This window comes from Sus scrofa, chromosome 13 (assembly GCF_000003025.6).
Source record: "Sus scrofa isolate TJ Tabasco breed Duroc chromosome 13, Sscrofa11.1, whole genome shotgun sequence".
Taxonomy (NCBI): domain Eukaryota; kingdom Metazoa; phylum Chordata; class Mammalia; order Artiodactyla; family Suidae; genus Sus; species Sus scrofa.
The window spans coordinates 34,376,959-34,387,669 of NC_010455.5; the positions used below are offsets into that span (position 1 = coordinate 34,376,959).

Sequence of the window (10,711 nt, forward strand, 5' to 3'; positions counted from 1 at the left end):
CCCAGAAGTGGAATTGTTGGATCATACAGTAGTTCTATTTTTAATTTTTTTTGAGGAACCTCAGCACTGTTCTCTATAGTGGTTTCTCCAACTTACATTCCCAGCAGCAACACGTGAGTATTCTCTTTTCTCCAGATCTTCACCGGCACTTATTATTTCTTGTCTTATATGTAATTTTTTTCCCTTTAACTTGCACAGAATACCCTTGACATCTGTGTAAGGATCCACAAAAACTAGTAATATTGGTTATCTTCAGAGAGGGGAACTGAGTGGCCAGGGGATGGGGTTGTGGGGAAATTTGTTTCTAAATACACTTTTACACCTTTTAAAAATTAAATCTGAAATAAATCTTGTGGAGCTCCCATTGTGGCTCAGTGGTAACGAACCCAGCTACTATCCATGAAAACTTGGGTTCAATCCCTGGCCTCCCTCAGTGGGTTAAGGATCCGGTGTTGCTGTGACCTGTGGTGTAGATCACAGACACAGCTGGGATCCTGAGTTGCTGTGGCTGTGGCGTAGGCCAGCAGCTGCAGCTCTTATTCGACCCCTAACCTGGGAACTTTCATATGCTGTGGGTCTGGCTCTAAAAAGCAAAAGAAAGGAAGAAAAGAAACCTTGGGAGTTCCCGTCATGGCTCAGTGGTTAATGAATCCGACTAGGAACCATGAGGTTGCGAGTTTGATCCCCAGCCTTGCTCAGTGGCTTAAGGATCTGGCGTTGCCATGAGCTGTGGTGTAGGTTGCAGACTCGGCTTGGATTAGTTTCCACTGGGAAACTAATCCAAGCCGCATTGCTGTGGCTGTGGTGTAGGTCGGCGGCTACAGCTCCTATTCAACCCCTAGCCTGGGAACCTCCATATGCCGTGGGAGTGGGTCAAAAAATGGCAAAAAAGACAAAAAAAGAGAGAGAGAGACAGAAAAGAAACCTTGTTATGAACATGTATGCGGCTCAACAAAAGCTACTGTCAACGTAAGTGAAGAAAATATGGCATACAATTCTTTTTCCTTTTTCTTAGCTTGCTCCTTCCCCATCCTCCTCCATCCCTCACATCCTGACTGATTTAGCTGAGGAGAGTTCTCCAACCAGGAGGAGGCAGGCTTGGGTTCATTTGAGCAGCTGGGAGAAGGGTGTCAGGAAGTGTCACTGGAGAGTGAGTGAGCAGTTGCCTGGCCTCCAGGGAGGACTCAGTGAAGGAATGAATGTTCCACCCCAAGGAACCTCACCTACAATTTCAGACACTAAAAACAGAAGAGTCTGGAGGCTTCTGGAGAGAGAAAAAGGCAAATAGCCAATTCAAAGGTCTGAGAATGACAGATGCACTGGATTTCAGCAGCAGCAACAGCCAAAAAAAAACCAAAAAAAAAAAAAAACCGGAAAAACATGCTGAAGGTAGGCAGGGGTATAGTCTGAATTGAGCTGATTTTCCTGCTGCAGCTAGGAGTAGTCCTATTAATGGTATGTTTGGGCATTCACTATTTAATATAAAGATTTGTTGGAAGTCTCATGCATTTGAGTGGGATATTGTGGGATACAAAACCCACAATGAACAAAGCAGTCAGAAAGAACTCTGAGGCAAAATATAAATCAAAAGAAAATATAAATCAAAAGCAAAGGCAGGATACAAACTTTCAGACTTGCGAAGACCCAGAAAATTACCAGGACACAGTCATCCTTTTTTGGAAAGTTATTAGAGGATGTGCTTCAGCAGAATGAAGGAGTAAATCAAGAGAGTCAGGCTTAGATCCAGGCAAGAGCAGAGGCTTCTAGGAGCCTAGGGAGCCAGAGGAACTATGGTGTTACTAGAGGAACACTCAGGCCACCTTGGAATTGGGAGGATGGGATTGCCATAGGACTCCACATGGCTTTGAAAACTTAAAATGGCTAAGCTGGGCAACACCTAGCTGCCAGGACCTCTCTGAATACACCTAGAGGATAGGACCTTCATTCTCCCAAGGGAGCCCAAGAAGATGGGTTGGGGGAATAGACGGTTTGCATTGTTTCCTCTAATTTTACATTTTAAAAGCCTCTGAGTCCTTGGCTTGTGGAATGAGGATGTTACCCCACTGACAGAATTGGGTCTGTATCGCCTGGAGTCCCCAGTCTGTTTCTTTCCTAATGACAGGTCAGGTGTCTTTTGGAAAGTTTTCTCTGATTTCTCCCCTGTCCCCTTTGCCAGCTGGATCAAACAACACCTACCAGGACTTCCACCATCACTGCAGGGGAGCTCATTTCCAGTAGTGCTGTTCTCCTGAGCCCAGCATGGGGGACCTGGAACACATGGGGGTCAGTAAATTAGCTCCAGGCTCCCATTCATTTGAGGGAAGGGGTGCTGGGCACAGCTCCCTACCCCGGAAAACTTCCTTTTTGGGTGAGAGGAACTCCCAGTGGGGCAAGGCTGGCCTTCTGGAGGAAGTAAGGCCTAGTGAACATGAGCTGGACTTAGGCATGGAGGGGAAAGTAGGGACTCCTATAGCCTTCCCTGGGGGCCTTGGGCTATGAGGCCTCAGGGGTTTGAGTTAGCATGCCTGCCTTCCTGAAGGAGGAAAGGGGAAGAGAAATCCCCTGTGGGGGTTCTGAGTCAGCTGCACTGTCATAATGGAAACAGCACAGCCCTGGGCTTCAGGACACTTCCCCTCTGTGGGTCTGAGACCTCATTATGAAATGGAAATAACAGTCCCGTGCAGGGAGTGGGCTTATGTGACAGAGGGTGACAATGCACTCTGTTAACATGCAGATGTGAAGGGGGACATATCTGCCACCTGTGGTGGCACCTAGCCAGGGGTTAAGAGACTGCAGCATTCTGCCTCCAGGCCAGATGAAAAGTCTTTCACTTCCCTTAGTGGTAAGTCTGAACTCTGACCAGTGGAGTCTTTTGCGGACCATGGATTCCTTTCGTCCTCCAGTCACTTACACTCTAGTGAGGACCTAGTGTCTAGTGAAGACCGTGCCTAGTCCGTCCAGAGAAGACACTTTGATTAGAGGGGCAACCGTTTAGGAGACTTGGCCCTGAGGGTGGGAGCGGAGTCTAAAGATAAGGAAGACCAGGGTGACCACCAAGCCCAGTCCAGGAGTGGAGGGTGCCAAGTGGAGTGGGTGAGGCATGGTCACTTGAAGGAACACTCTGCTCTGAGACTCTTACTCAATGTGTCAGTCTGACACCTGCAAGGACATCTTGTTCCTGCCTTGCTCTTTCGTAAGTTTGGGGCACAGCAGGAGGCCTGGGGCTCTGCCATGAACACTGATCGAGCCTGGAGACTCAGGTGTGCTCGGATCACCTCCTCCAGCCTCACTGGGCAGGGAGGAGGAATTTTTTCCTCTCGAAGTCTCCTGCCGTGAACGTCAGTCTCCTCCAGTTCCTGTGTGACCCGGGGCCAGCGACTTCGCCTTTCTAGGCCTCAATGTTCTTGCCTGTAAAACGGGGTTTTCCACAGCGTTGGCCTGTTAGGTGGCCTGAGGAGCCGGATGGCACCAGGGTGCGTTCGGACTCTATGGGGGCGGGAGATTGGGGTTTGGGGGCGTCACCGCCCAGCTGGCCCCGCCCCGCCCCGCTTCCTCCTCCCGAGACGAGAGGGCGGATGCTAACTCCCCAGCCTCCCCGCCCGGCGCCCCGCAGGCAGCCAGCCCCGGCCGCCGCACCATGTCCGCCGACTGGTTCCGGCGCCGCTTCCTGCCTGGGGGTCCCCTCACTGCGCCGCGGCCGCCTCGACCTCGCGCCAGCCCCGTGCCCTACCGGCGGCCCCGCTTCCTGCGCGGCTCTGGCTCCAGCACCAGCACCGCCGACGCCTCGCGCCGCCCGGACGCCCGGCCCCGGCCGGTGCGTAGCCCCGTGCGGGGCCGCGCGCTGCCCTGGAACGCAGGCTACGCTGAGTGAGTGCCTAGCCCCAGGCGGTCCCCGCCGGACACTCCCGCTCCTCTTATTCTGAGGCCCCGACCCCCCCACCTCTGTGATCCCGCCTGGGGTCCCGCGCTGTCAGATAAAACAGACCAAACCGAGGGAGGGACCCTCGCCCCCTCAACCTGTGGTTAACTACCTCTGGTCCCCTTTCCGGACTTTTGACAACCTCCCATATCGACCAGAGGTCGAGAAGTACCTGAACCCCTGGGGCTTCCAAAAGAGGTAGGGACATTTGCTTGTTTGGGGTTTTTTGTTTTGTTTTTTGTTTGTTTGGATTTGGTTTTTGGTTTTTTTTGTTTGTGTGGTTTTTTTTTTTTTTGGTTGTTTTTTTTTTGGTTTGTTTTTTTTTTTTTTTTTTTTTTTTTTTGCTTTTTAGGGCCGCACCCGCGGCATATGGAGGTTCCTAGGCTAGGGGTCCAATTGGAGATACAGCTGCCGGCATACTCTACAGCCACAGCAGCGCCAGATCCAAGCCGCGTCTGCGACCTACACCACAGCTCACAGCAAGGCCAGATCCTTAACCCACTGAGCGAGGCCAGGGATTGAACCTGAAAGCCCATGGTTCCTAATCAAATTCGTTTCTGCTGTGCCACGACGGGAACTCCCAAGAGAGGTAGGGACATTGGATAGAGTTCCAGGGTTCTGGGCTTTAGAGATTCCCTCCCCTCCCTACAACCTCAGCAAGGGTTATGGCCTGTGCTGCATGGGACTGGGATTCTGGCTGAGATGGGGCAGAGGATAGGCAAAGAAACTGCGTATCTCCCCAGGCAGCCTGGCTCTTAACCTCCCTGCCCAGTGAGCAGGTAGGCTCCAGGGTGGCCTAGCCTCTGGAGTTTTTGCCTCTCTAAACAGCAAACTTCCAGCATTTGCTTCTCCAGGTGTGTGTCAGGGACAGCATGGGGGCCGTTGCCCCAGAAGGAGGGCTCCTCTCTGTGTTCCAGTTCTGTTCTCTATGCCCATGGGGGCATAGGTGTGTCCCTAAAGGGTCACTGATCACTTCCTGGCCTCAGGATCATCAATGCAGAGAAATCTGAGTTCAATGAGGATCAGGCAGCTTGTGGGAAGCTATGCATCCGGAGATGTGGGTTTGGGGTTGAAGAGGACCAAGAATGGCTGACCTTGTGTCCAGAGGAGGTGAGTGCAACTGGGCCTGAGCCCCTCTTACAAGCTGGGACCAAAATTTGGGGCCAGGACTGCAGGCAGAGGTTCTTGTCTTGGTGCTTAACCTTGGGCCATGGGACAACTGGGGAAACCAGGCAGAGCCTGACTCCAAGCCCTTCCTGTACAGGTCCTGACAGGTCATTATTGGGCACTGTTTGATGGGCATGGCGGTCCAGCTGCAGCTATCCTGGCTGCCAACACCCTGCACTCCTGCCTGCGCCGGCAGCTAGAGGCTGTGGTAGATGGCATGATGGCCACTCAGCCCCCCATGCATCTCAGTGGGTGCTGCATCTGCCCCAGTGACCCCCAGTTTGTGGAGGAAAAGGGCATTAGGACAGAAGACCTGGTGATTGGGGCTCTGGAGAGTGCCTTCCAGGAGTGTGTAAGTATGGCATTTGCCTGGGGAAGGAGGGAAGATTTTACCCCCAAGGACCCGAGGAACTCTGGGTTGTGGGGCATCTCTTCGCACAATGATTATCACCTTGGATCTTTGGACTGGAAGGCTAATATTGGGTTGATTGGGGAGTTCCACTGTGGATAAGTGGGGTTGGTGCAGTGCCAGGACTCGGTTTGATCCCTGGCCTAGCACAGTGGATTAAGGACCTGGCGTTGCCACAGCTCAGATCTGATCCCTGGTCTGGGAACCCCATATGCTGTGGGGTGGCCAAGAAAAAGAAAAAAGGATTGGGTTGGTTGGTTTGCTATTGAATGGCCATCATTGTCATCATGTCTCCTGTTTATCTATTGCCTACTATGTGCTATGCTTTTACCTGCATCATCTTGTTGCATACCCTGTTGGTTTCCCTTCCTCACTGTTTTGATAGGACTTCCTTCCCTCCCAAGAGATATGTCTAGATCTCCTAACCACAGGGATCTTGGAGTCACAGCTAGACTTTGGGCTGGGACTGCCAGGCTTGCTGGTGTGGAACTGAACTGTAGGGTGGGGGTTGGGGACAGTGATATAATGGCAGTACAAGCAGTGGCTAAAGCAGCCTTGGTTTGCCCCAGGATGAGGTGATCGGGCGGGAGCTGGAGGCCTCAGGCCAGGTGGGCGGCTGTACTGCCTTGGTGGCTGTGTCCCTGCAGGGAAAGCTGTATGTGGCCAATGCTGGGGATAGCAGGTGAGTGAGCCCTGGAGGGTAGGCAGGGTGGGGCAGGCAGGCAGCAGAAGCAGTGAGGACAGTGAATGGAGGCAAGAAAATGGAGAGACAGAAATGGGAAAGATTGGCTGAGTCATATACCTGGCATGTATCGAGTGTGAAAGTGGACAGCAGATGTCACGGAGGGCAGGGACCTCAGATGCCAGGCCAAAGGGCTGAGCCTTTACCTTGCAGGCCTTAGGTGGTCATGGGAGGCTGAACAAGGGATTGACATGGGCAGAGCTGGCCACTGGCATTTGGGAGAGGGGCCAGCAGGAGGGAGGCCATGGTTGAGGATGGAGGCTGACCCACAGACCTCTCCCTCTCCTCCAAAACCGCATCCAGGGCCATCTTGGTGCGGAGGGATGAGGTACGGCCCCTGAGCTCTGAGTTCACCCCAGAGACCGAGCGGCAGCGGATTCAGCAGCTGGTAGGTGCCCTTGGCTGAGGGAGGCTGTGGAGCCCCAGTTCCTGGGTCCAGGGCCACCAGGAGCCTGATCTGAGCATGATCTCCCTATCCCAGGCCTTTGTCTACCCTGAGCTTTTGGCTGGTGAGTTCACCCGACTGGAGTTCCCTCGGCGACTGAAAGGGGATGACTTGGGGCAGAAGGTTTTGTTCAGGGATCACCACATGAGCGGCTGGTGAGTGAGGTGGGGTTGGGAGACACCATTGGGAGAGCCCTGGGGTCCAGGCCCAGTTGTGTGGCCTGGAGCAGTCCCCTTCCACCTGGGCAGGGTTGGCCCTGTGTTGGGGTGATGAAGTGGGAAGCAGAGTCTGGGTTGATGCTGGGTCTGCTCCTGGTAGGAGCTACAAGTGCGTGGAGAAGTCGGATCTCAAGTACCCATTGATCCATGGACAGGGTAGGCAGGTCAGTGAATAGCCCTTCCAACCCTCTTAAAATTGTTCCCTGTAGAAGTGAAAGCTCCTTTGTCCCTTGTTGGGGGCTGTGGCTGGGGTCCTGACTCTGCTCCAAGGTCATAGGATGTTTCTCCCTTAGCCCAAGCACCCATGGACTGCAGATCACCTCTTGTACATTTGCTAGGGCTGTTTGCTGTCATCTCACACCTCCCTTGTCTCCAGGCTCGGTTGCTGGGAACACTGGCTGTCTCGAGGGGCCTAGGAGACCATCAGCTCAGAGTCCTGGACACAAACATTCAGCTCAAGCCCTTCTTGCTCTCTGTCCCACAGGTGAGGGGACAACAGTCTACACCAGTTTCTATCTGCCCAGAAAGGCAGACAGTGAGGTTGACGGGAGCTGGGAAGGGAGCGATGAGGAAACCTCAGGCTTAACTTGCAGGTGACTGTGCTGGATGTGGACCAGCTGGAGCCACAAGAGGAGGACGTGGTTGTCATGGCAACTGATGGGCTCTGGGATGTCCTGTCCAATGAGCAGGTGGCATGGCTGGTGCGGAGCTTCCTCCCTGGCAACCGAGAGGACCCACACAGGTACTATAGCTGCTGGGGATCAGCCAAGGGCCTGGGTTGGTGCCAGCAGCAACATCAGCAGCAGGGCTGGCCCTCCCTCTCTGGCCCCAAAGTACATCTATGGGATGGTCCCCCCAGGTTCTCGGAGCTGGCTCAAATGCTGATACACAGCACGCAGGGGAAGGATGACAGTCCTACACAGGAAGGGCAGGTGTCCTATGACGACGTTTCTGTGTTCGTGATTCCCTTGCACAACCACGACCAAAGGCGCGGTAGCCACTGAGGATTCAGACATTGTATCCCAGATAACTTAAGGGCCAGATGCAGCGTGTGCATCCCTCCTCCATGGTCAAAAGCAAGTCTGCCTGCTCTGCCCCTAGATACAGCCCCAACCCCAACCTATTTCAAGGGAAACATTTCTACCAGGCAGTCAGAACTGGAGGAACATGGAGAGTCTGGCTCCCCAGGTCCCCCGCTGTGGCAGGCAAGGAATGAGTACTAACGTCAGTGATTATGTCTGGCAAAAATTTACAACTTAGGAAACCAATGTGAGGCTCCTCAGACAGGATCCTTAACAGCCCAATATATCATTCCCAGATGAGGAGTTAGATGACGGGCGTAGGCCAAGAATGCCAGGAAGGGCAGCCTGCCTGTGTTTGGATCCAGGTCTCTAAGCCATGAATGTTAGGTTATCTACTACAAAACCCCCAAAGCCAGTGGCGGCTGCCTCATATCTTCTAAACAGCCATGTTGAAGCAGGCCCTGGGGAAGAGACCAGCTCAGATCCCTACCCTCATGCCCTCTGGTCTAGAGAGGTACAGGGCTGGAGGGTAGCTGGGGGAGAATAAAGAAACAAGGGGGCCCTCGAGTTGGCAGAGCGATGAATCTCCTGATTATTGCTCCTGCCTCTAACCTAGTTTCCTGATTTCTCCACTCTGGCCCCAGCCCTGCCCTACACTGATGCCAACAATGCCATTTTGTTGTTCCCCATCACCTCCCTATTAAATGTTTGTGTGAAGAACCTTTGTGATTCGTGAATTACTGTACAGTTTAGCTTTACAGTACACCTTTTGCTTTCTGCTATTCCCTTTTAAAAAAATCAGTCTTGGAGTTCCCGTTGTGGCTCAGTGGTTCATGAATCCGACTAGGAACCATGAGGATTTGGGTTTGATCCCTGGCCTTGCTCAGTGGGTTAAGGATCTAGTGTTGCTGCGAGCTGTGGTGTAGGTTGCAGATGCGGCTCGGATCCTGCATTGCTGTTGCTCTGGTGTAGGCCGGCGGTTCCAGCTCAGATTAGACCCCTAGCCTGGGAACCTCCATATGCTGAGGGTGCAGTCCTAGAAAAGACAAAAAAAAAAAAAATCTGTAAAAGAAAAAAAAAAAAAAAATCAGTCTTAGCCCTTAGCCTTAGCTCCATCTTACCTGTTTGCCTATATTCAGTATTCTGTTCTCTCTGGCCTCCCTGGTTCCCAACTTGGGGTGAGGCCCAAAGAACTGTTGCCCAGGGAACAGAAAAGCAGTCTCCACTCCATCTGCGAGCTCCAGACTTGAGGTATGAGAAGTGATACCTTTGCTTTTTTAATGTAAATTAACCTTAACAAATGGTAAATTTATAGTAAAGCTAGACTTACTGATGGGAGACAAGTGCCTTGGGGCTCCAGGGCTTGCTGTCTAATGAGTAGCTTGGTTCTTGATCTTACCCACAAGCCCGTTTTTTATCATCTAGCACTTGCCAAAGCACAAATGCTCAGGAAGTATTTGTTGAATTGTTTGTTGAATTTCATGACCTCAGTCTTACCTAACTCTTGCTTAATCTACTCCTTCTTTAGTCTACACTTGAGATTAATTCTTGCTAGGTAACTCCCAGCCCTAGACTGCAACTAGAAAAGATGAGGGCCAGTAAGGCCTCAGAACTGATGGTTAAACTTGTGTTTAACCATCACTGGGGAGGCTCTCTCAGGCCTCCTTTCCTGCCCATTAACTGATTTTAGACTCTATTTCCTGCATGTTCTCTGGGGAAGAGACAGGAAAAACTATGAAATTACTCATTTTTCATAGTCATATTCCAGAGCCCAGCACTTTTGGGCCTCTATCTGTCCCTACCTGAGTATGGACAAATGTGGTTGGTCCCCAGAGCTTTGGGCTGCTTCTCCAGACCTCCTCTAGTTAGGCACTGGCAAGCACAGAAGCATGCCCCTACCAATCTGTAGGAGTTTTACTTCCTCCTTGCTCAGCAGTTCCCATCCCCCAACCCCTAGTAAAGCACGCAGTGCCCTGTGCCTGCCAATCAGTCACCCACATCAACTACTAAGCCAGTTAGCCCATACAGTCTTCTGATTCAGCCTACTCTTGCTCCTCACACCATAAGGCTGAAGCCCAGGGAGTGGGCAACAACGAATGGGTCTCTCAACTGCAAACTAGCCAAACCTACAGGACTGACCACTGCAGGATCTGACGCACTGACCTATATGTTCATGTCTCTCAGCAAAGTCAAAGCTGCATAGCCCTCCATCAGGCTGAGGAGGCCTCTTCTTTCTTGAGCAGTCATGTCGAAAGCCTATACATGGCTTACCACTCACAAGCTAGGATGCACCCTCTGCTGTCCTCTAGAGCCCTTGGCCAACCTCTAATGACCATGGGCAAGGTGGCAGCCCCAAGGTATTGTAGCTGAGGATGCTGAGCTACTGCTGATACCGATTCACCCACCAAGCAATGGGTTATAAAGCAACTGGCCAAGCCTTCTGCCAGAACTGGTGCAGGAGCCCCAAAGAGGATATTCTTGACCCTAATAAGCCAGGGCCTGGCAGGATGAACCTTATCCCAGCTGGAGGCTGCCAACCTGATCAAGGGTTGATGTAAGAGTAGGGGAGGAAAGGCAGCCTAAGGCACATGCCAGATGCAGTCTTTGAGGAGCTCAAGGTTGGCTCTGGCTGGGTTTACACAGTCAGTCATTTCTGGCCCCATGGTTGCTTATTAGATCTGGCAGTTGAGACCCAAGCTGCTTGAGAGCTGGGTCCAAGGGTTCCTCCCACCAGCCCACAGGCCTTAGTCACCAGGGGCAGTCTGAGGGAGCCCAGCAATCCATCCACA

The 10,711-nt window shown here is 52.3% G+C and overlaps 1 protein-coding gene across 2 annotated transcripts; it reads left to right on the forward strand.

The window, feature by feature from the left end:
* On the forward strand, positions 3,560-8,642 carry PPM1M (protein phosphatase, Mg2+/Mn2+ dependent 1M). Of its 2 annotated transcripts, none has more exons than XM_003132254.6 (10): positions 3,560-3,867; positions 4,906-5,029; positions 5,184-5,438; positions 6,065-6,177; positions 6,541-6,625; positions 6,719-6,837; positions 7,001-7,064; positions 7,277-7,384; positions 7,494-7,642; positions 7,760-8,642. In XM_003132254.6, exons 1-10 carry the CDS (start codon positions 3,638-3,640, stop codon positions 7,902-7,904), a joined length of 1,392 nt encoding a protein of 463 aa, XP_003132302.3. In that variant the 5' UTR covers positions 3,560-3,637; the 3' UTR covers positions 7,905-8,642. The 2 variants fall into 2 exon arrangements, with proteins under 2 accessions (XP_003132302.3, XP_013837219.1); XM_013981765.2 differs by having other exon boundaries at positions 3,608-4,117.

What these genes read in the sequence shown, in the direction of transcription:
- PPM1M (XM_003132254.6), top strand. Translation starts at nt 3,638, where the DNA reads ATGTCCGCCGACTGGTTCCGGCGCCGCTTCCTGCCTGGGGGTCCCCTC. An exon ending in TGACCTTGTGTCCAGAGGAG is followed by an intron (nt 5,030 to 5,183) that starts GTGAGTGCAACT and finishes CTTCCTGTACAG; the next exon opens with GTCCTGACAGGTCATTATTG. An exon ending in GCCAATGCTGGGGATAGCAG is followed by an intron (nt 6,178 to 6,540) that starts GTGAGTGAGCCC and finishes AACCGCATCCAG; the next exon opens with GGCCATCTTGGTGCGGAGGG.